The sequence below is a fragment of the Opisthocomus hoazin genome, chromosome 3, assembly GCF_030867145.1.
Source record: "Opisthocomus hoazin isolate bOpiHoa1 chromosome 3, bOpiHoa1.hap1, whole genome shotgun sequence".
Classification (NCBI taxonomy): domain Eukaryota; kingdom Metazoa; phylum Chordata; class Aves; order Opisthocomiformes; family Opisthocomidae; genus Opisthocomus; species Opisthocomus hoazin.
Genome location: NC_134416.1, coordinates 40737320 through 40763083, shown reverse-complemented (window position 1 = coordinate 40763083; position 25764 = coordinate 40737320). Strand labels below are relative to the sequence as shown.

General features: G+C 38.2%; 1 protein-coding gene across 2 annotated transcripts; it reads right to left on the bottom strand.

The window, feature by feature from the left end:
- Positions 1–1057: 1057 nt before the first annotated feature.
- On the bottom strand, positions 1058–25237 carry PPP1R42 (protein phosphatase 1 regulatory subunit 42). Of its 2 annotated transcripts, XM_075415255.1 has the most exons (10): positions 25124–25237; positions 23501–23715; positions 21157–21323; positions 20554–20692; positions 18332–18448; positions 12278–12395; positions 10850–10978; positions 9429–9581; positions 3035–3215; positions 1058–1963 (listed from the first exon to the last, which is right to left on the bottom strand). In XM_075415255.1, exons 2-9 carry the CDS (start codon positions 23627–23629, stop codon positions 3052–3054), a joined length of 1116 nt encoding a protein of 371 aa, XP_075271370.1. In that variant the 5' UTR covers positions 23630–23715; positions 25124–25237; the 3' UTR covers positions 1058–1963; positions 3035–3051. The 2 variants fall into 2 exon arrangements, with proteins under 2 accessions (XP_075271370.1, XP_075271369.1); XM_075415254.1 differs by lacking the exon at positions 1058–1963 and having other exon boundaries at positions 2361–3215.
- Between the last annotated feature and the right edge of the window lie 527 nt (positions 25238–25764).

Genomic DNA, 25764 nt, shown 5'->3' with positions numbered 1-25764 from the left:
GGTGCGTCGCCGACCCCAGATGGAGGGGGTCGGAGCCGGCCCAAGCGTGGGCCTGCAGACGGGTGGAGGCAGCTGGAGCGCAGCCGCGCTGTTACGGAGTACAGAAAGCGGGAGGGAGACGGGATCCAGAGGGAGTGAGGCCGGCTCTGCCGTTTCACCAGCGGAAGCCTTTGGCAGGGGTTTGCTTTAGCTGGACGTGAGCTGCTTGGCTGCAGGCCTCTCTGCGCGAAACCCCACGGCCCGTGCTGTGCAGGGAATAGCTCATTCAGGTCTGAAGTATTTCGTGTACGATAAATTAAAATCTTAAAGTCAGAAGGAAGTCACACTCCGGGTGGCTTACACGGCATAACCCCCGCGGAGAAATACGAAAATCCCGTTAGACATTTTTAAACGGGTGTGTGGAAGGCAGAAGGCGGTGGGAGGCCAGAAAGGCTCCCGCAGGCAACACCGTGCTGCAAAACCCAGGAGGTGACTTCCCGATGCGCCACACCGAGGCAGTCACGCAGCAGCTGCCGTGCCCAACCCCTTCCCCAGGAGCACCGGCGTTCTTCTCCGGGCGCTGGCTGAACGAGGAGCGGCTGTCGCAGTGTGCGCTCTTCTGGCTTCCTCGACCCGAATATCATGGATGACGACGGCTGAAACACGCTTGGTTAACACGCACTTCAGTAACGGACTAATAGTAACAGCTACGCGTCAGAGCTTCAGTTGTTGGTTTGTATTTTCTTCTTCCGATGGCCAATCACTCACCAACTTGAACAGAAGCAAGCGGCATCTCAGGGTTATAACGGCACTCACTTACTACCTTAGTTTTGGAAATCATTTTCTTTTGTAATGAAGATAAATATCTTGCTGTTCAAGAGGAGAATCATAGAATGGTTTGGGTTGGAAGGGACCTTGAAGATCATCCAGTTCCAACCCCTCTGCCATGAGCAGGAACACCTTCCACTAGACCAGGTTGCTCAGAAGGCAGGCAGGAGTTAAATTTATTTGAATTGTCTTTACCAGAGGGCAATAAAATACAAACAATAACAAAATACACAAAACATTGAATGCAAAAAGACAGATCCTGACTTCCTTCTTCAGGAAAAATTCCTTTCTTATTTCAGAGAGGGTCTCAAGCATAAGATGCTGAGCTGACGTTCACACAGAGGAACTCCCTTAGGAAAGGTTTTACTCCAGGGTCAATTTACAGTCTGGGCTTTCCTCTCCTCATCTGTACATCTAGAATTTTCCTGTATCTGAAGTTTTGAGTGTTCATTTAATTACTCGAACTAGTGCAAAGCAGCCAAACTCAAATCCCAGTTACTTAAAGCTGAATTTGAAGTAAAATTAATGTGTAATACTCCCAATCCAAAAATTAATCAGCACAGGTATCATTAACCTTCTTGCGCCTTCTTTCCCAACTATTCCACATTATTCACCAGAGCTAGGAAAAATGCAAATGATGGAAATAATTTTTTAGGACTACAGATCTCAAAAATCACGTGCCAGTAGCTCCTTTCTTCTTGAAGTAAGAGACTGCAGGCACGCCCCTGCATAACGGCGAAGGCATCACGCACGGAAAGCAGCAGCTACTCGGCTATTCAGGTCACAAGCCAGGTAAGGCACTGGTTAAAGCCAACTTCTTTCCAGAGGAAGTTTAAGCATGAGGCAACCAGTTTAGCCTACCGTGTGCTGATGTTTTTACATGCCTTTAATGCAAAGCATTGCTCCTAAATAAATAGGCCATCCCCTTACTTTCCTGCGTGCTCTTCAAAGGCAGCGTTAAGTTCAACACCCTTCCTTCTGTCCGGTTGTGAGATTACATCGACACAGGTAACACACCCAGAGAGACACCAGTAGCTTTTTTTGTAAGCTTTTTTTGGGGAGGAGGAATCAAATAATGGCCAAATCTTCCAATCTTGTAACGGTTGGCTTTTAGAATTCAGCCTCCTTCTGCTGTCACTTCCGATTCCTCCTCAGCCTGCATCAGAAAGATTGGAGCAGAGAGATGAGATCTGCACATCAGAACCACACCAGAGCCCCCAGCGCTGCTTCTGTCTCCGTGAACGCTTCCCAGGGCCACGCAGCGTTCCTACGGAATTTCTAAGCAGCATTACCAGAAGCTGCCGAGGAAAAGGAGCAGGCCTTCACCCACTGCGAGGATATCGACTGGGGCAGGGAGAGCCTTGTGTTTTTCCCCCCAGTGCCAGGCCTGGGGCCAGGCTAACCTGAATTGGCATAATCCGACTGTTCGGGGTGTTGGACATTCCTTTATTGCAAAACTGACCGACTTTTTCCACACACAAAACCAGTGATACTTAACAACTTTTTCTACATAAATTTGTATCAAATACTGATAATTTTCAAGTCCCTCAAGGAACAAAATTTTAGTGATAATCAAAGCAATTTCTCATATAAAAGAAATCAGATAGGACTGAGTCTTTTATTCCAAAACATTTCTCTACAAACTATGGGGAACTTATTATACCCAACTTTACCGGACGTGTAATTGGTGATTACTATGACAGTCTAATATATTAACTCTCCAAGAAAGGAAGGTCGTATTGCTCCAAATCTTTCTGAATTAGAATGTTAGTCTATTACATGGATCAGTTCACAGCTGGCTCTGATTTGTCTTGGTTTTGATGCAGCAATTAATTCTGCTCAGAATTAAGCGAACAGAAAGATGTAGTCAGTCATTTCTGTAGTCTCTGGTTACACTGTTATTTGATTGAAGAGCTAAGGTTCAAATACATATTTTTTTAGTAGTGAACTCCTAGAATCCTTCAAGGCCACGTGACAACGTAAAAACACATTGGGTTTTTTTCCTAGCAAAGTAAAATTTATTTGTTACAGTCAGGATATGTAACATTTATGATTTAGTTACTGTGAATAAGCAGGTTCACATATTAATTGATTCCCCTCAGAGCTCTGTTAGTCAGGACAGCGACTTTGCACAATACACCAAGATAAAAAATCGTAAGAAAAACATGGAAGAGCATTTCAGACCCCTGTATTTGTATCAGTTACACTCTGAATTACAGCCACATACTTCCCCATATCAGCAGCTCACGTGTCTGAATCCTCATCCTGAAAAGTCACTGGGCACATCTTGAACACCGACTCGATTTCTTGGCCATTTTCTTCCCTTTCTGCCCCAGTCGCAGAACTTTTGTATTGTGTGGCTTTTACAGCTGTATCACAGGCAGTTCTATGCGCCGCTTTATCCCTGCCTGTATAAAGAAATAATATAGCATTAAGTTACACCTTGCACTATTTTTAATGTGACATTTAAGAAAACCAGGAATTTTTCACTGGTTACTGAAATGTACTGATCTAAAGTTCACACCTGAACTTCAGATCAGTAACTCAAACACTGTGCGTGTAGACAGTGATTACAAAGCTTATGTATCATTACATGCATTCTGTTTATGGTCAGAGCAGTACCAAGGGGAGGCGTTCAGACACTGGTGCCTTATTTTTTTTTTCCTTTTTGGTACTTCTAGTACATCTAAAAGCTACCACAGTACTGCCGAGTGCTCTGAAAGCATCAGAATCTTTACCGGCAAGGCCTGGTCTCACACCTCCTAGGTCTTAGGAATAGTTTTTGGTGGGGAGAAATGCTACCAACAGTAGGTGATGATCAATTTAGGAACTGCTAAAGCAAATCTGACATACCCAAGCCTTTGCAACCGGATGGGATGCACGGCAGGGTGCTGGAAGTGAATTTGAGGAGGTATAGCTGTTACTAAGCAACGAGCGGTTGTGATGCTGTCCTCCAAAGCGTAGCATCTCATCTTGCTAGATGAGGACGAAATGATTGTGTTTCCACCTCAAAGTTGTTAAAGCAGCTGCTTTTACCTCTTCAGATCCAGGAGCACACCAACAGAATGTGTGGTAGGATACAGCAAGGCAAGCAGTGAAATAGCGTTTGTATCACTGCAGTAAACCAGTTTATTGGAACTGACTTCAACTGAATAGCTTCCAGAGGTATACAACAACTACAGAATTTGTTTATATATCCCTATTCAAGTAGCAGTCTTTATTTTAACCTCAAATTACTTTTTAAATCTCCCCTGCAGGTATCTGTTTTAAAAACCTTAAAACACAGCATTATTTATTTATTTTGTTAATTTGATTCATGCTTTGTGTATATAAAAAGTGATTTTTATAATTTTTTTAATTAGTTGCAAAATAAAAAAATGTGCAATGCTAACACAGCAGACTAAAAATGTTACGAATTTTTGAGTTTTTATCTCCGCAGTAGTCCGTAAAAGGACTGACAACAAAGATCTAAGGATAGGAAAAAAATAAACACTGCATACCGGATATCTGTTTCATTTATCTAATAAACTATTATAAGGAACATGTAACACCTGAGAAATAGATATGCAAAGATTTGAGTTTGCTTTTTGTTTATTTTACCATCCTAAAGTAGCGTTTCATTCCTGATACAATGTTGATGGATCATTTACAAGACGAAGCTCACTCTCAGGTCACTCAATAGCCCTCTCTATGTACTATGTACACATTCTGTTTAAAATGTTACTGACATCTGGTTGGACTTGATGATCTTAAGGGTCTTTTCCAACCTAAATGATTCTAAATATTCATGTATTTTATGTAGAAGGTTTCAGACAGTCTGGGTTTCAACATTCTTGGAAATGCATTACAGCCTGCAGACCCAGATGTGCCCTGGTAATTTTTTGACCTGCTGCTGGCTGACAGGTTGCACGTGCCATTTGGTCTTCGAAAGGTCTGGGAAACAGCACGTACCTCCTGCAAGAGGCTGCAGACTAACGCAAGCAAATGTCCGCCTGCCAGCTTGCCAGTCAGCAGGCGTACACCTCCTGACAGGAACGTGCCTGTAGGATATCTGGTCATCCAGAGATGGAGGAGTTCATGTGGTCTAGCTGGCAATCTGCCCGTCAGGAGATGCGCACTCTCTCCCAGCGATTTGAAGAAGCATTTATGCTTTCCAAGGGCACAGTGGGCCTATCAGTGCACGTGTCCTGTTAGTGTGTTTTAGATCCTTTCTCTCTCCCAGGTTTGGGCACAGGCAGCAGCACAGAGCAGTGGAGTGGGGAGGCAGGGCATGGCCAAAAAGGGATGCCTTTCATCATTGTCTTTAGGATGCTGAAAGATGTGGCAATGTTAATTACTCCAGATTTGATATATATTAAAACTACTTTTTTCCCTCATTTTAATTACCACTGCTGAAATTTAAGTTTAGACAGAAGATAATGCCATTTGTGTATCATCTTGCATGCTCGTAATGACAGGGTTGTATTTCTCCTTCTAAACAGATTATGAATTATCATGGGCAGAATCATTCAGCACCACATTCAGCAAGGCTGTAAACATGGATACAGAAAGTACCATGAAGGTACAAATCACTGTAGTGTTAATTCTGGTCCCACAAAAGCACTTACACTCACCTTTCCAGACAGTGCATATCCGCCAGAAAAAAAGGAACTGACCACTAAATTGGCTGAACTGCCCACTGAAACTTTGCATGGGCCACAGTAACCAGAAGCTGCTCATACCTGACTGCCACTCAAATGGCTCTGCTTCTGCAACGCCATTAATTTCAGAACTTCACTTTGTCCCTTTACCCTTACACTTTATCTGGCATTACAGTGTCTCCTCTCATATCCTGTATCATGGCTGAATAATTCAATGGCAAGTAAATTCCTTACATTCCTCTTCCACAGCCTTCATCACTAATTGCCGATTGGTAATTTCTAGACCTCATGGAGGAGATGCTTACATTGCTCCTTCAATACCACCACCAAGGAGAGGCAGTGAGAAGGGCTATAGCTGCCGGAAAAGGCATTCCGGGTCTGTTCAAAACACGCCCTCAGCTCTGCCAAAGTGCTCCAGCTGGTGCCTCCAAAGATTTAATGCACCCAATTCTGAATACAGTTGGAGTGCTTGTAGGCTATTCAGCAGCTAAAACTGCCCTGGTTTGTGTCTTAATGCTGTTATCTCTCCTCTTCCTGAAGCCAAGGCTGAAAATATTTTTTATTTTTGAATTTTCAGAAGTTTGTTGAAATTGATACTCAGTAAGAGAATAAGATTTAAGGTTACCTGGAGGTAACACATTCCCCCATCGCCCTCTCACATAAGAGAACTATATTCTGTAATACAAAATAAACATATGATTGTAAAAGTTATGGTTTGGGTGTACAATCATTATAATCTCAGTATCAGCCCTCCCTAGAAAACTGTCATACAAGAGGCCTTAATAATTCTATTTATTATGATGCCAGTTAGATTCATATAAACAAAAGCCCAGTATACATGCAGAACATGTATATTCTTACCCGTTATCAAATATACATTACTCCATATAGATTTCAGACCATGCAAATCACCTCAACTCAAGGAATTTACAAATATTTAATAATAATAATAATAATAAAAACATACAATGCTGATAAGGGCGCCTGCTGAAGAGCCGAGAGCTAACATTGCTCACTGCAAGCTCCTTCCATTTGAACTAGAACTTGAACAATGCCGGACATGCGTCGTGCCTAGGAGAGTGGCTTGTGAGTAGCTGCCACAATCCAGTGTACTTATTGTATGCTGACTCTATCATTTAAAGTTATTACCGTATCGCTAACCACATAACACACACTGGAGAGACAAAAGGCGACTTTCCCACCAAATTCTGAATTGCTACGATGTTGCTACGAATACCTACTACGATATTTCATTCCATCAGCAAGGAAACGTGGGCAGAAACTGCTGGTTAAGTTTACAACATCAAAATTTCAACAACTTCTCTACTCAGGGAAAATTAATAATAGTGTATCCCATTGGAAGGTATTAGGTATCTTTACAATACTTAAGTGATTTGTTTTCTTTTAATTACTTCCTGCCAATATCCATAACTCTCTCTAAACGTTCAAAACTAACTTAAAATCCAATCTAAAATTGCTATTGTTTTTATATCATCAAAAAAGAAAGATTAATGACATATTTCAGTAATCTAGTAATAACTGGCTTTTTTCATTGTTCAAGCTGTATGTAATCCTCAGTGGATCTTAGATGTAGGTTAAAAAGGTATTTAATGCCTGTTTTTCAGTTGCCAAGGTCAAACATCACCTAGCATGTATAGGGAAAGAGGAAACATCTGTTGGAATAATTCATTTAACTAACAGAGAGTAGGATTAAAATTCACTAATTTCTTTGGTCTGATACTGAATTTCAGTTAAACAGTACAGGTATTTGTTCAGTTTGACAAAATCTCCTCGCTTTACATGTGGGCACATTTATGCATATCCCTAATTACTGGATCTGGCAAGGGAATACTGTGATTTGTCATTATTTCATATCTCCATACACTCTGAGAATGAGTATTTCTGTTTGTTTTTTTCCCCCCCAAAAAAAACATTTTAAAGAACTCAAAAACCTTTAACTAATTCCCAGGACTCTTTTGTTTCCTTGGAATTCCACTAGTAACAAGATAAGAATATGCCTCCAGATCAGTGATTACACGTGAAATTGTAAGGTAACCTTCAACGTCCAAGACAAAAGCCCCGCTTGCAAATTTTTTGAAACTATTAAATGCATGTCATCTGACCGTAGTCTATTGTGAATCAGAGGAAAATCTTCTAGCCTAATAGTTAAAAAAAGAAGTTTTTTTAATTCACTCAAATTGTTTAATTTGCAAATGTAAATTAATACAAATATGGAAATTTTATTCCAACCAAGCATGGAAGATACAGTCTTTGCCTTTCCAGGGTCAAAAGGGATTTCAACAGGGCCAGGATTGTATTCCAGCTTCTTAATACTGCGACAATTTTTGTCAAGCAAAGAATCTCAACAATTGGACAGCTTTTTAACATAGTAGAGTAGAATCAGAATGCTCTATTTCAAAGGAGATAGCGGACGTTCTTACACTGAAGAAAATTACCTTCTGGGAGGTGCGATACGTTCATGTTCCATCCTTTATTAGAACTAAGGGGAATGGCAAATCAAAAGCATAGTTTTATTCAGCCTGGCCCAAGAGACAGAATGCTAATAAAGCTGAAACGCAAGCTGACAGAACACTGAGCATGTGGATGAACTCATTTTACAATGGAATTAAAAGAAAAAAATGCACATTTTTCTGGTACAAGTATTAGGCTGTACGCCTCTGAATTTCACAAGTCTGGCCTATTCTCTGGAAAACAATCGTGTAGTAGCACTGTTTTGTGATAACTGGTACATCGTTTCTGCAGTTCTTGTTCTTAAACTTCTCCACTGCTATGTGCCTTCTGCAGGAGGAACAAAAATCAAGAATGGGCACATATATGACGAATTCAGTTTCTTTTTAGACTGGAATATATCCATTGTCATATGAAGAACAAAAATGATACTTTGGAAGAGAGCAGCTCTGTGATTTGTAATTCTTCTTCCCTTCTCAAGGGAAAAGCAGCTATTTTTAATCAGAACAAATAATCAGCAGGAACAAAACTGATGGAATACAAAGTGCTAACTTGTCAAGAATAAAACAGCATTAAATGTTGCTCAGTTAAATTTTCAAACATACTAATAAATTCTGATTTGAATGTAAAATAAAACACTACATGTAGTATTTAGTTACAAAAGAATCCCTGTGTCAGTTGAATTTATTTATTTATTTGTTTAATCTACAGCTTTGCATAAATGATGATTTTTTTTTTTGTTGGCCAGTACAGCTGATAAATAATAAAACGGGCGGGTTAAAAGTAGCATTAAAAATCTGGAAGGAGTGACATTAGGTCCAAAATACTGAACTAAACTATTATTACATGTAAAATTGGAAAAACTATAGGTCCCAAACTGCAAATCCCTATGAGCAGATTTTATTTCCACAAACACTGGCATTAGAGTTCACAAGGCTTCTTATGTGAGTAAGGAATACGTATGCTAAACTCTAAATTGTTTAAATTCAGCTAATGTCTAAATGTCTGTAAGGCACACACATCAGATTTTCTTTCTTGATTATTTTGATGGTCTTGAGATCACGCTACAGGAAAAGGCTAATCAAGTACATAATACACTGGAACATGTTTATTAGAGGTATGCTACAATGATGAAAAGCGATTGTTTCTCCTTCTGCATATTCCTGTGTGCATGGGATCAACCTTCACCAATGTTATTGACAGTAACTGTACTTCCAAGACTTAAAGTTGATATTATTTCCCTTTTGTGGAAGATGACAATCAAATGCATATGACAGAAACACTGGGGTAAAGTTATTACTAATAGCTAGTCTACTGATTTATAACCAGAAACTGAAATCTATTATCCTGTCTTTATTTCTTTGAAAGACAGCAAATATAATATGGTTAAAAAAACCTGAAACTGATTTCAGATTAAATTCTACATTCAAGTACTTGTTTTCCAACTGATCCAGTAAGAGCTGTACAAGCAATAACCAACAGAACTAAGAGGAAGATGTCTAAGGAACATACCTGAGTTTTCATATGACAATTTTTTTTCTAGGATTCTTGGCAGAGGTTTTCTTTCGACTCTGTGCATCTCAGACAAAAGTAAAAAATTTGGATTTTGTTTCACAGATGGACTGTAGTGAAAAGGAAGAGTAGGATAAAGTATTTCAAAGTCAGCTGCAGAAAATAAAGAAAAAAGGATTAACTCAATATCCCAAGTCAAACCATATCTATTGTACTATTCAGTATGATTGATCACAGGTTCCAATATATCTTGTTATAGAAAACAGTGTCATAAGCCTTAGGGTAAAATGCCTCAAATTTGATAACTGAGAATGGAAACCCTTGTATGAAATTGCAGAAAGTGCTGCAAACACTGATGAATATTAAAGCAGGTACTCCCGTTCAGGTAGAGTTATTTGAGAGGGAGTAAATTCAATTACATAGCACCTTCTTACACCAGTAGTTACTCAGAAGACAGAATATTACTTTCAGAACCATTGCCATTCATACATGGCTTCCAAACACTGATCAGACTGCAACTTTCTGGGGGCTCAGGCTGACAGGCTGAGTGCTTTTCACTTCATGTCTTCAGAAAGAACTGATCTTCATGAGATTTTAGGAATTAATAATTTGAGGTAGTATGGCTACAGAGAACATGCTCTCTCCCCCAAGTTACCTATCACAGTTTTTCTTCTGAAAACAACAGCGTAACTGCCACCAATTTTATTCTATAAATATGGTTATTCAAACCATTTTGAGTAATTTGAAGTCTAACGCCTGTTTCCAAATCCTGCAAGACAGCAAGACATGCTGTTAAGTCGTTTACGTTTTAAGCTGCAGTCAAATCTACAGCAAGAACAACCCCTACCCCACCATTTTTTAAAATCTGAAAGTCTAATTCGGGGTTTCCTTGAGTTTCAAGACTGATTTGTTTTCCCTCTTCAAGAACCCGTTGCTTTTTCTTTTAGGTTTAAGGCTTTTTTCCTTCAAAGACCTTTTTTTTCTTTCCAAGTTTAAAACTTCTACTTCAGCTAGACATGCACCTTGTGAAGGCTGTTAAAAGGACTGGCAATTTACACAGCTCAAATAAGTATCAACAAATAGATTCTAAAAGTCTGATGTACTTAATGCATATTTATTCTAGAATGCCGAACACTTTTTTTTTTTTAAATATATGAAAAGTAATCATGAATATTTACAAACATTCAAAATGTACTAGCTGCTCCTTTCCATAATTCTGGGAGATTGGGATGGGAGGAAAAAAACACCATATGAACTAGTGTTAAAATTAAACTCTGTGTTGGAAAAGTCCAATTTCTACTCTTGTGTTTTGGTCTCACCACCAGTACAAGTCTCATTCCTAGCATATTTACTGTTAGCTGCTATTTTATCATTTCCATAATATTTCAAATAGTCATGAAGTAATTGATTAGTTTACTTACAACAATGTAGATGGACTGCATGCTCATTTGTCATTCTTTCTTTGTTTTTTCTCCTGGCAGCTTTGGAGGCTTTCCAATTCACTAGGAACTGTCTTTCTATTTCTTTAATTTCTTTCCCATCAAGGGATTCTGTCAAAGAGAAGAGAACATTTTCTGTGATACTCAGAGTTAACTAAAAGTCTGTAGAAGGCTGTATGTAATGTGTACTGGTCTATATTTGCTCTCTTCAAACCCTTTTTAGTTTTTTGGCAAAACAATACTCAATACACCTAGATAGTCATATTTTAATTAGCTGCAAAAGTGAGTTGACATGTCTTAATTACAAAACAAAGCATCTACTATTTTTGCAGCTTTCAAGGGAAATATATATATACACACATTCAGTTAACATGCAACACCTTGTAGAAAGTTCTGAAGAAAAGGTATGCTCTTACACAAGATATATATAGATGCAGAAATTCTGGGTAAGAGAGAACCTGCATGGCTTAGCAATCAAGGAATCCTATCGATCATGAAGACAGACAGACAGATATGACTCTGTAAGATGAACTTCACTCACATTAATGCCATAAGGCTTATCCTCTCTGCTGGCTTAGTTGCATCTGCATTTTTGAGCCAGACCAAATGAATCACCTCATTTGGCCACAAATTTAGGTTGTATTAGGATTGTCCTAAGACCCTGTTATTTTTATTGTGCAGGGAGGATTTTTCTTTCTCTTAATGGCCAATATTTTGTACTCTCAAAAAAAAGAAAAACAAATTTTGTAATTGAAACTTTAAAGACAACTGGCATCTTTATCCAAGAAAGTAGAAAATGAACAGATACTTTTTTACTTGTTTCTACAGTATGAATACATGAATACGGAAGACTAAGTTGCTTCCTATTCTGCTAAAATATCTCAAAATAATAACTTAAACTGTATCACAGTAAAGTTAAGGTTAACAAATACACTCATACTGTAAGTGTAAACTGCTTTTATGTTTTACAACAAATGATACATGACAAATTCAAACACAGCAAGGTATGACCTGTACAACTGTAACCATACAACTCAAACACCTAAGCAACTACTACAGTCTGCTAGGGGAGTAGACTAAACCTATCTTTGAAAATCAGTTTCGCAACACCTAGAATATGAACACAGAAAAGTCTTAGTGTCTTGTAACAATCTCACTAATCATCAGTTACTAAAAATAATGATTACTACTACTAATAGCAAAAGCTGAGCAACAGAGTTGATTACATAAGCAGTTTTAGTTACATTACCTGTACATAAATTAAAAGTTCATCGTTTGACATAATAAATATGGCAGTATTTGTCTTTACATACATAGCAAAATTCGAGAAGGATTAATGTATCAGTTATTTTCTAAGCCAGGGAGGGTTACGGGTGGGGCTTCGGGCTGGCCATGTGTATTAGTTTTTACCCAGAGTTCGTGACTGTACCACAATCCTGTCCCTGTACTTCGGCTTGTGGCACAAGGGGTTTCCTGTAAGATCCATTCTGCGTAGCTTTGTCCATTTGTTTAATACAACCTCCAAATCCTGCAATTGATACAAGACCAGAACACTGATTATTTTTCCTCCTCCAGAGTAAAATTCAATAGTAACATGATTTGTTCAGCCAGGCCCAAATGCCGCACACAGAAATAACTTCAGTGAGACTATTCATGTATTAATATGCACATTAAGAATGTCTATTTTCAAATAGGATGGTGCATAGCAGTCCCTGTGTATATCATAACTGCACACAAGAAATGGTGATGGAGTTGGAAAACTCTGCATTTTTAAGGATACAGTAATGCCAGCTATGGAAAATAACCACTGCGGTCCCACTAATAAGCACCTAAAGCTGAGGAACCAGCCAAAAGATTTGTATGATATGTAATCTCTGTTAACTCATCCCCACGGTCTCACAGAGCCCTTAGAGTACTAGTGTCTGTTTAGATTTTGAAAATATGTGGAAGAATAAATATTTTACAGAGAAAGAACAGGCTCTAAGAAAAAGCTAAAAATTGTACAAACTACAGTAGACTGTCCTTCTCTTTATATATATGTAAAACTGTATTTTACAGGAGAAACAGTAATCCCTCCCTACATAACTGTGGGTGGCCAGTTACAGTATTGGCCCAAATAGTGAAATTTTTGAAATATACCTTTCTCCATCTGGGTTTCTGTCTGGTTACCCAAGGGCAGTATGACCTAGATAAAACTTCTGCTGTCTTTTCAATACAATAAATTCAAGTTAAAAGGACGCGAAGCTTAGTAGATTGGTCCTTTCTACTCAGATAATACCCTACTTTCTGAAATACTTTCTTTTCACAACTTAACTGTCATTCTTGATAGGCTTCCTTGTATGTGTGAAAAGCTTAACCAGGGATTCAAAACAAATATGTAAGTACCATAGGAGAGAGAATTCATGTCCTTCAGTTGTACAATTTGGAAAAAATCCACTAAGCATGATGTGACATTCTAAACTGCAAAGTCTGTAGAATTTCATAGCTTGCTGCCAAAGTATCTCGCAATGTAGGTATCTCGTAGCTCCTTCAAATCTAGAAAACCCCCTGGGTAATGCAAGCAGGGAGAATTTCGGTTTTGGAGGCTCTACTCCCTTGGCAGAAAATACTCCTGGGAATATTCTATGGGTTATAATACATGTTTAGAAAAATCACATGGAAGAGGAAGTGGCAGCACAGCCTCACACCTCCAAACCATATCATTTTTCATCTATCGATGATGACGGTAATATCATCTATCATCTATTGTTATCCAGTGATGATAACATCTTTTCAGAAAAATAGAGAGCAAAAGTCTGGTTCTGTGAGGAGCAAGACTGATAAAACAATGCAAGAAACTCTGAGGACCAGTCCACATGAAGAAAAGGTGACAAATCTCCTTACATTACACAGCAAAGCTTTATCAGCATGTATCAGAACAGCAGTATGATAACAGCCACAGTTTAGGTGCCAACACTTAATCACAAACACTACAATTTAGGGGAAAAATATTTTAGGCTACGCTTCTTAAAATAGAAATGGCATTTAGTAAGCATATTTATTTATTCTTACCTGAGCATTCAGGCATTGTCACTGAAATCTGTAAGGTGCTCTAGTTTTCACTAGAAAGATTTTTTTCAAGTAATAGTTTTGCAACACAAAATTGTCTATTACTGAAATAAAATGTACACAGTTTAACTTTGATGAATGTACACACAGAGTCCTGTAGATTTTTGTTAGCTGTTACTTACTTGATAAATGACCCAGAACATGCTTACTCCAGTGTATGTTTATCTAAGAGCACACTAATCCTGTGCTGAAATATGATTACCCTTTCGATACGCTCTAGTTGTTCATTGCCTTCCTGTCTCTAATAAAGTGCTTTCACTTCCCAGCCTTTCAATAAGCTGTACTAAAGGGACCAGACACTCTTCTGGGCAGTCTCCGTTTGATAAATGATCATGTCATGCTATCACTTTGAGGGCTGCTACAACATACTGACGAGCAAATTATATTCCATCGGGGAGGGGGGAGAGGGAGAAGGGCAAGCGCCTCAGTAGGCAGCTGTAGTGCTGGCAATAACGCTCTTACCAATTAATGATGGCCATTTAAGAATTGGTATTTGACCATTATGCTCCAGTTTTTATCGGAAACGTCTAGTCCAACTGCCCTAACTACGTCTATGGACAGCAATTTGTCACCATTTTGACTACCTGTCATAATCTGTTTGAGAAAATCTATAATTATTCTCTTGTTCCTGACTGAATTCTGAAGCGAATTAATTCATCTTTTGTGATATCCTCTTGTCATAATCAATACCGGGCAGAGGTTGAATACATTAAAGGCTTAGGAAACACAGATTTTTATAGCTATTTCTAGCTATATTTTCTCTCTCTCTCAAATACTCACACAAGTCATAAGCTTCTCAAAACTAATGTAATTAAATATTTTGGCTTTTTGTAAACAGGAATAGTTGGGGGGGTTTCAATAGGAACCCTATTTTTAAAAAACCCCTTCCTATTGCAACCCAAATACACCTACAAGTCCTTGTGAACCTTCTTGCAGCCTAGAAGTCCTTGTGAACCTGACTGAAGTAAACCAGGAACTTGACAGGATAAATAAATGAAGTAGCAAGCAACAGAAAAACAAGAAAAGCCAATTCCATTATATATTCTCGGTAACTGACCTAAGACATGCTTTTTACATGTGGTAGCTAGTCATAGTAAGTTATTTTGCATGAAATAAGAAAAATTACTTAATTTTGCTCCGTCTACTGCTCAGACTGCATTATGTAAACTTCAGTCATGTGAAACAAGGTCATATGCCTTAATGTCTGTTAATTATGTTAACACTGCCCTGAATTAGCCAGAACCTTAACTGCTTGAATTTACTAGCCCTAATTTTCAACTACGCTGAAATCAGCATGGCATTGTCGAAAAGCACGAGAGTATGGGTTTTCATAATAATGTGAAAAAACAGAGATAAATGTTTAGATATGAAATAATTATACTAATTATACAGAAGTGAGAAAAGTGTACATGAGAAGATTGTATTTCATACATTTCTTATGCCTCTCACATTCCTGCTTTTGAAAAGATTCTGTATTATTCCTGCTACCATCTACCTCTGCTACACAGATGATTGCTGTTGACCAGCCCTTCTAAGACTTGGATAGCTCCTCTATGCTGTCTCTTCCCATCGGATGAAGCAGAGCTGGCTACAGAGCTCCCCAACACTTCTCTGCCATACAGCACCACCACAGTCTCGGATCAACGCCAGATATTCCTGGGGGTGTTCTTGATGGCAGTGATAGGGAAGCAGGAATGGGAAGACAGGGGACAGATCTTTTGGCATGAAAATGAGGTATACTTCAGAGTTTTGGAAACAGAGGGGCAAGAAAGAGGAGAACAGAAGCAGCTTGTGTGGGAATGAAAGAGCCTTTGCTGCAGGTAGCAAGTTCAGCCAGCAGAAGCAATTAAGTATATGTAGTACAACTGTACACCCCCTAACATCCTTTCAGCTATCACAGTTGTGGAGTAATGTAAGCGATGGAATCATGAAATTCAGGGTTGCAAAAAAGTGGAAACATACTCAAAGCTTGCCTCAACTATTTTTTAAAAAACAGTTAGTGGATGTATGAGATTATTCTCCCACTATGTGTTCACTGTAAGTTAAAGCCTCCTAAACAGAGCTAAACCTGACTTTTGTTTTTCACATACATGTATACTTTGCATGGCCTACCACTTTTTTCAACAATTTGGGGTGTTTTTAAAAATTTATTTAAATAAGAATTTATATTAGTGGAAAGTAGAGCCTACTACAATGCAGTCTCTAAAACACAGTAATTGTAGCTGGAAAGTTGGATATCCAGCTGCATTACACTGTATGTTAGACGCATTCAATACGGTCATTAATTTTACAGGTGTGCAAGAATATGAATAGAAATACTCTATCTGCTCCATATTTTCAAAACTCGAAGATTGTTTAGAAAGTGCACAGGACAGTCACTTTCAAAATTTACCAGAGCTTGATCCATGTGTAACTGATAGCAGCAGCAGCAGCTGCTAACTCAAATGCTAACCACATAATTTTTCAAAAGCTGTGACTGTGTAATATAGAAATCTAAAAGTCTAATTGATCTGGGTAAATTTTAACTCTGGTCTTGCTGATGATGAAAGAATGAAATTTAATAATGATTAATAATATATACACAGTTACTGAATAATGCAGTCTTTTTGTCCTCTCCTTATTCTGTTTCAGAATCTGAGACACTGAAAACGCTGTCTCTGAACTGGCATCCTTATTCTTAAAAATAATTGTTTCTTTGGCTAAGACAATCTTCTTTTAAGATCATCACAACAAAGTCTTTTGTATTTATAAGAAAGAAAAAAGACAATTAAAAAAACACACTGTAATATGTTTTATTTAGAAAAGGAATCCTTTTCAAAAGGGAAGCTGTAGAGAGACTACCTATTCAAAAAGCTTACTGTTATCTTGGTGTAACTCACGCATTCAATGTGGTTTCAATTACCCGGAAAAAGCCTACATGAATTGTATTTTGATATGAATTCAATCGCAACTGCCAGTCAGAAACACAGTTTGAAATACAATACATTAATAATCTTCTTGTAGAAAAAGAAATGCATCATTCAACTTTTTTTTTAATATTAAAATGTAAAAAATTAAGAGTCCAAATAAAGTGCATTGACCTAGAAAATTGCTAGATTATGTACACAAAGTACTGGAATCTCCTCATTAGTAAACAGAACTGCCAAATTTAATGTAAAAGATATTAAGTGTTCTAAGAAGTAATATGAATAGTTATTTTAATAATTAAGGAATTAATTAAGGAAGGAAAGTTAACTTTTCTAAGAAAATAGAATGTACATGCAAACCAGTAATGAGGGAGTTTATTTTAATCAAGGCTTTGTCTTGGTGATTTGGGTTACAATTCAAGCCAATTCATTTTAGTATTTCTTAATAAAAATATGAATTTAAAAAAAAAGCAGAAAACTAATGCCTATGGTCTATATTAAATAAAAACAGTATTTATGAAGTCATTTATAAAGTCTGTTCCATGCCTCCACTGTGAAATGATGGTGTCACCACACCATTCACCATAAATTTGATATTCAGTTACTAGCATGACTCTAAAATTATTGCTTTAACTGCTCTTTATGTCAAGAGTAGAAGAAATCATAACTTATAAAAATACAGAGAAGTGACAATGCCACTACTCCTGTTCATTTTTCAGAAGATAAGCTGGAAATTGTAAGTCAAGAACATTCTGTTTGAACCACATTCACTACTGCAAAAGAAGAGCAAAAATATTTTTACTTCATTCGTTTTAACTGCTGCTGTGGAAGTTAGAGCTCTTGTTTCTGAAGACATGTATTTCCTTAGCAGAAATTTATGAAAGAAATTCAATGCATAGTTTCATGACAAATACTTCTTATGCTACTCCAGCAACAATAGTCGAAAAGTCATTTTGATATTAAAATGGCTGCAAAATCAGCTAGATAATCTGATATCCAAGAAGCGGCTTTTATTGACGTTAAAATAGAGAACTGAAAACTGTAATATGGTAAACTATTGCAAGTTAATGAACAAACAATTGCCACGTCATCTTTGCAAATTAAGCCACTGATAGTCACTCAAACGGCCAAAACATACACTCTAAGTCTACATTTTGGACATATTATATTTTAGTTATAACTTTCGTGCATTTACTGCTCAGTTGATAGATGCATGCACAGTTGCCACTTTACGTAGGATTAAAGGACATTTGGACATCCTAGATAAATGGTTCTCCATTTTTAATCTCAACAAGATTTTTGGATGAGAAAAGACAAGCATGCTTGGAAAGTCAGAGGTTCAGTAACTGTAGAAGTAAAGTTTATTTTTACTCATCTATTTAGTGATAAAGATGAATTTGACTAATTTCTTACCACCCACACTAAAGAGAACAAATAGTTATTTTAATACCTTCATATGTTGAAGTTGATTGTCAACTGCTCTAAGGTAAGAAAGATTTTCCAAAACTGCCAGTTCTTTTAATTCATTAATGTTGTTATTGCTGATATTCAACACAGACAAAGATTTCTGGAGGAGAAAAGTAGAAAATTGTTTTTTTCATGCCATATGTGAGTCAAGTTGCAAATTCTTACATAAAATTCTCTGAAAGGAGAAACAAGCATATGAAGCAGAAACATGCAAATATAACTACCATATACCTCACAAATTGTTTAATGTTGGTTATGCATCTTGTCCTAAAATGCTATTTTGGTTTTGAAGTCAAACCAAAGTAAGATTATTTCTCAATTATTTCAGGAATTCTTACTAAATACAGAGCTTCTGGTTTTCTCTAAACATGTTCTAATGCTTTACAGAGTTCCACAAGTGCTACTAACTCTACCTTCGAAGTATGAAACAGACACAGAAATTGACTGCCTTTTCCAACGTTACAGCTGAACTCCACAGAGCTGAAATCCACACCCGATACCCACGTAGTCTCATTTAACAGCTGGACTATGCTGTTTTTCTTTCAGGCTTGATCCTAAAAACCTCTCGGTATACGTACTTCTGTTCCTTGTCCCTTCTTTGGAACACTAGTGAGTCACGTAATGTGCTTTGCCTTTTGTAACAGTCAATAGTTAGATCTTTACATTCTAGATAAAAAGTAAATGTGTTTCAGGTGTTATTCTCAGGAAATAATGTAGTTTCAGGTAAAAGGAACAAGAAGCTTATATCTCTAAAAGATGAAAAAAGGTGCCTAATCCAGTGAGTTTAGAATTATACCAGATATGGAATTTATCATTTGTTAGAAAAATATCTATTTCAGCAGTGTAACTCCCTTCTAAAATCTGACCAAGATCTACGCTGCAGTCAGAAATTACCAGTATCATCCTGATACACATAGTGCATAAACTTCATCACCTCAGTCAAAAGATTCATGATATTAATGTTGATATTCATCACAAAAACATTTGCTCGTGGCAGAGAGCTATATGGCCGCATGTTTTTGGCTCTTTCAACTCTGACAGCAATAAAAGCCAAAAACAGATAAAAGAGACAAAAAAGTGATGTCTTAAATAGGGAACAAACACTTAGCACTTAAAGGATAAACAGAATGTTTTTACATACAGGTCAAGAATGGAAAGTGTTTCTTGAAAAGACAGAACAAAAAAAACACCCACACCAAAAGATCTTAAATAAAATATATGAAGAACAAAATGGTAGTGACTCTAGGCCAGGATGCTGAAAAAGCACTGAAGTGTATGAGTTATCATCCTGGGAAGATTACAGCTATATAACCTCCCTCTACTTTCATCATTTCTCCAATGTAAAAGGAACAAAGTAAAAGTGCTGTCACAGGAATGGCTCATTTCTATTAAAGGAAAATGGCAATAAATGTCTTGGATTACTTCATCTCAAAACAGCAAGAATTACAGCTAGGTCAAATGTTTATGATATACACATGAACAAAAGCACTTACTTTTCAGTGAGTTCTACATCTTCACGAAAAAGCTCGAGCCCTGACTCCTCTTTGGGTGATACAGCAAGATGAATTTTTTTAGTCTAGAACTACGTCCATTAGTAAATAAAGTCTACTTCTTTTCTAACCACTTCAACAATACATTTTATGTTTACTGAGCAACTAATACATTGAAAGAAAACTTCAAAAGCTGACTTTCCTGAAATCCTGACACACCACCACACAGAAAAACTGGAGAACCAGAAGTGAACTGTGTTGCTCTTAATGTACAGAAAAAAGCAGTTTGCACCTTTTTTGTCATTGCATTCTCTACAGAAATACAAGAGGCAGTAAATAGTCTAATGTAACAATCAAATTAGAGAAGTATCAACAAACTAATTTACTACAAACTAAGTATACTCAGATAACTGTGATAAATTCCTACCCCTTTTTTAGTTTATTCACTTTCTGTTGGTATAGGGCGTCTGCACATTTCCCTACTTCCTCTCTCTATTCTCATTTCCATCCTTCACAGAAAAATAAATGAAGAAGTGGAACCTTGCTGGACTCCTTGCCTATATAAGAACTGGGATGGGAGTCCCCTGGTACAGATTGAAAGAATGCCATCAATTGGCAGAAAAGGAAAACACGCAGTGATTAAGTCCTAATCACTTCTCTTAAAAATACTGATCTACTGACTAAAGGCTTATCAAGATTCTCAAAACGTACTTACTGCCAGGGATCTAAGAGTTCTTGGATCAAACAGAAGCTTTTCACCAAGTGGGAGGCATTGACTTTCAATATGTAGCTCCCTTATTTCTTCTAATTTATCCAAACCCTCTACAACAGTGATGCAGTTGCCCCCCAGATAGCTGCAGAATAGAACATAAAATAGTTTTAGTATCCTTTGAAGGTGAAAGTGAACACAAGCCCTCAATATATTAAAAAACCCAATTTTTTAAATGTATTATAGAATAATACCTGGAATTATAATAGAAAAAGTAAATAACCTAGCATGTGAGCAGAACATACAGCTAACAGACACAAGGTTTTTTTAGAGGTTTTATATATTGGTACCTAGTATTATTATCATTATTATTATTATTGTTAGATGGTTGAAAAAAACAATTTAAACGCAAATAAATATGTTAAGATGATATGTCATTATTTTACTTATGTCATAGAACACTTCATTAAAAAAATCACTAGCAATTACTTTTATTTGAAAAGTAAAATTTAACAGCTGAAAGGACCTTAATGACTACATAATTTTTAAATTTCTTAGTGTACTAATTATTCTTTTACTAATAAAATAAATACATGATTTTCAGCTTACAGTTTTTCAAGGTTTTTCAGCGACGAGAGATTTTCCATACATGAAATACAATTGTTTTGAAGGTAAAGGTGCGTTATATTTGAAGCAAAGTCCAGGTTCTGGATTTGACTGATTTGGTTATCATATAAATACAGAACTCTAAGATTTTTACACAAAGAGAGATCACCCTGAAATAAACAACAACAAATTAATGCTACATAGAGTTCATTCACTGTCTGCTTTTGGAAGCTGTTGGTTGTTTTTATAGTTACGTTCTGCTGCATGATTTACATATTTTCATCTTTAACAAACACTTTTTAAAACTATTTTTCCTAGAAACATTGAATGTCAGTAGTCATCTCCTGCATAGATTTGAGACCGAAATCTGTCATCCCTGTTCTGCCATACAGAAGATGAGGACTACAGCCATCATCAGCAGGCACATCACATCCTGTGTGACTTCATTTCCTTCCCTGCCTTTGTCAGGCAGATTTCAGAAAAGCACAAGTGCAAAGTGGAGTTGTCTTCATCAAACCTCAGTGATGTAACAGAAACCAGTCCTTGGCAAAGGAATACTGACTTATACAAAAACTTGCACATTAATGTATTTTAATACACTTCTGAGTCTAAGATTCTACTCAAATGTCAAGTTTCTTTGAATGTGTTCTTGTCAAATAACTAAAAGGACACATGTTCTTACAAGGGTTTCTGTAAAACTTCTCTATGGCATCTGATGAACCAGTCCTAACCAAATGGACTGCTCACATTAGTAACTTGCTATGGCTGTGCACACTGCTAGGAGTCGGCTGAACAAATCCATTTGCTTGCATAGATCCTGTTCACATAGAACAAGCTATTTAATCTTCTTGACTGAAATCACACTTCTGTTTTTAAAGCAGAAATTCAACGTGCATAACATTTCAGTTGTTCAGGGTTCAGCAATTTCAAAACGTGCTCAGTATCTTGAGGGGATTTGAATCAACTCAGGGCTTACTGAAACCTGTATAAATTTCCTATTATTAAACTCATAGGAAGGAGGACTGGGTTAAGTTTGCAGGTTTAGTCTTTGAAAATGAAAAGGTCATGGATTATTTTTTAAATAAATAAGCCCCAGGGAGCAATTAAAAAAAAAAAAAGTAGGTTTTAACCTGACTAATTTGAAAAACCCACTACACCAGTCCAAATCTGTTAACCTCATTCGGCTTATATCCTGTTACTGAACTCTCCTTTCCTTTCTCAGACTTCCTCTGAAATCTATGGAATAAATCATAGATGGACCCAAAAAATATGGCATTAATGAGAAGAAAATAAGTGTTGCACTTATAGAATGTAGTATCATTACTACTTCCTTAAAAAACAAAACAAAACAACCCTGGTCTGCAAAATTACTATTTCCTTTCATCTCCTTCTCTTCCACAGTTTGCATTTTTATAAAGGTAATGCTCAATAAATACAAGTCTTTAAATCAAAACCAAAACTGTTGTTGAAAACACGAACTTTATTTCTTAACCTCAGACCTGAAGTCTCCAAGAACAATTCAGCCAGATTAGAGCACTGCTGTCAAAGCCCTACACCTACTGATTCAATGGCAACAGCCTGGCTATATTCTATAGGAAAAGTGTCAGGTCTAAATTATTAATTTGAAATATTCTCTTTCTTAAGTGGCTAAAGAGGTAAGCAACTGGAGTTATCACTCCCATTCTGGGGACTCCTTTACAGTGTAGCAGCTGTATGAAATAATCAAAATAGTAAAATTGTTTTGATTTTTTTTAGAGCTGCAGATTTCTGTAATAGTTCTGTGAAATACTGCAAAAAAGACTTCACTTTAACACTTCAGTTCACCTCTCCTTTGTAATTGCTTACATGGATTTTCTATTTTAATTAATTAATGGCAAAATTAGTTAGTGTAACAATAACATCCTTCTTGCTACACAGATGATATCTATTTCCACAGTTTCAGGTAAGCAAAATACTTCAACAAGATTGTTGCCACATAAAGAAAAAAGCATCAGGTTGACAATAAGAAACCTGTAGACCGTTGGAAGCACAGTCACCCGCTTTGATATTTTATATGAAAAATTACAGCTGAAAGATTATTTTCAAATTTTAAAACCATTTAAACCCTTTTACATACAAGCAGTGTTCCACACAATAACAGCAGTGCATGCTGAAGCATGTTTCCAAACAGACATATCATCAAGGCTTAACGGCAAGTAAATATAAATGTTAAAACATAACACACCTGTTATAAAATAGAAACTTGGCTTTGCTTGTTTGTCTCCCCAAATATAAACAACTCATCAGAACAGTAACTACAAACATTTCAGTAGTCAGGTTAAAAAGAACAAAGAAAAATAAATCTTACAATTGCATCTATATTTTTATCTGAGAAATTCAGATGAGTTATTTTTCGCAGATACTGTCCAAAGTCGTCTTCATTGCGATTCTTGCGACTGATGCTTTTAGCAAGTAGGTCTGTTGTTAGTCGAACCATAATTCTGTCACAGGCCAAACAGCTCTACTGCTTCTTTTACTATCACCAAGTGTATTCCACGGGCTCTTATAAGTAGTTTTAAGTGCCTTAAAAACAAAAAGTAAAATGTTATAGTAACTTGTACCCCAGATATTCTACAAAGCTTACGTGTGTCCTTCCCCACCAATTCTGTTTTTGCTTAGTGACACATTTACATATAGTCTTTGCTGCTTATAAAAACCTACTCCTTTCTTGCTGTCATTTTTTCAAACTTTCAGCCTATTAAAAAACTTCTAAAGTACATCATTGTACTTGATTTGTTGTTTCAGTGTGCTAAAGAAGGTTGTACCCTATTCTTTGTCTTTTTCATATTTCTGTATCAGCAAAATAGCCTACAGCAGAAGTAATTTCATAGGTAAATAGCTAACTAATGGCAGCTTATAAGCTAATTATTAGTTAGAAAACACGTAGTTCTCTATAGCAGGCTTTACGGGCTATGAGAACTGGTATAAAGCTACAGGTCTCTTTACACATCCTCACAGCACTTCTGTTGCACAAAACTGCATGTGCATTTGTCATGCACGGTGAAAAACATAGTTTTTCACACTGAGCGATGCTGTAAAGGGTCTCACAACAATACCAACTTATTCTTGTTTCAGACTCCCTGATCTTATAAATAGGGAGGTTGAGGGAAGGCGGCAAGACACATATTTGAAACTGGATGTGTAAACGGTCCGGGGATGAAAATACCCTGACAAATAGAACTTAACAACCCAGAATAAAAAGGTTGCTTTTTTAGCCAGTACATAATACTGTTTACTACATACATAATAACGTACATTATGTATTTTAGCCAATACATAATACTCCCACATCAGCGTATCAAACAACTGAGACACCAAAAAACATCCCAATACTAAACCTCAGGCAGCCACATAAACCAAGGCACAGAGAATCCTCCTTGCCAGTCACAAGAAACTGAGGAAAAGTGAAGATTCAAACTATAAAGACAGGAGAAACTTCCTTACTAGCAAGGTTGAAGCTCGGTAGTTCCCCCTTCTCCATGTGTAAAACCCATGGGTTTTGGTTTTTGCTTTTTTTAAAATGCGGGGGAGGAAGGAAAGCTGAAAGGTACCGTTTCGGGTTTTTTTACCGAGAAGCGTGTTTCTTTCTTGCTTTTTCAATAAACACAGCTTTCAGAGGCCTTTCTTACATGTTCTCCCACGACAAGCAGTGACGGCGGAGGAACAGCCGAGCTGCCAGAGCGGGGCCTTTCCCTCAGGCAGGGCTCTCCCCGCCCCCCCCTCCGACAGCCGTGGGATTGGACACGTTCGTCCCCGTCCCTCCCCACGCAGCGGGACACCACAGGGACCAGCCACCACCCGGCCCGACCCGTGAGAAGGCCGCTTTGATGTCCCTGCCCGTAAGCGAAGAGGGACGGGCAAGGGGCAGGACCCGCTCCCATCTCAGAAGGAAACCACCCCACGGCCCGGCCCGGCCCCGCTCTCCCCTCACCTCCCGGCCGCGGCAGCGGGACGGCGGGCTGAGAGGAGGCGGTCGCGCCTCCACCGCACCCGGTTGCCACGGCAACCGCACGCCAACCACCGCGGAGGCAGCGCTCTCCCGCCGCCGGCCGCGGCGCGCGCCCGCCCCACCCAATCAGCGTTGAGGAGAGTGCAGGGGCGGGGTGGTGGACGGCGGGGACTTGGGCGGAGTGCGCCTGCGCAGTCGCGGAACGGCGGGTGCGGGGCTTCGACGCGGTCACCTCAGCGGCCGCAGGGGAGAAGGCTGCTCGGGCTCGCCAGTGGTCGTGGTTCCTCTGGCCAGGCGCCTGACGAGCCCATAGGGTTGAGCTGGGGTGGGGGACTGGGTGTTGCTTTTTAGGCTGCAGTCATGGGCCTGGCTGTGCCGCCGAGGTAAAAGAGTGTTGCTGTGCGACAGGTCGGGGGCACAGGCATGTCCTGCAGCCTCGGCTGGCTGGGGCCTGTCAGCCCACCTCGGGAGTCTGGAAGAGGAAATCGCCACAGAGGAATATCCCAGAAGAAAACTTTGAAACCTGCTAATGCAAATGGGCTTTGAACAATGTCTCCCCTATGAAGAACTTAAATTGTTTACCTGCAGGTTTCTGTCTGGTATCACCCCTTCTTCCTGCATGC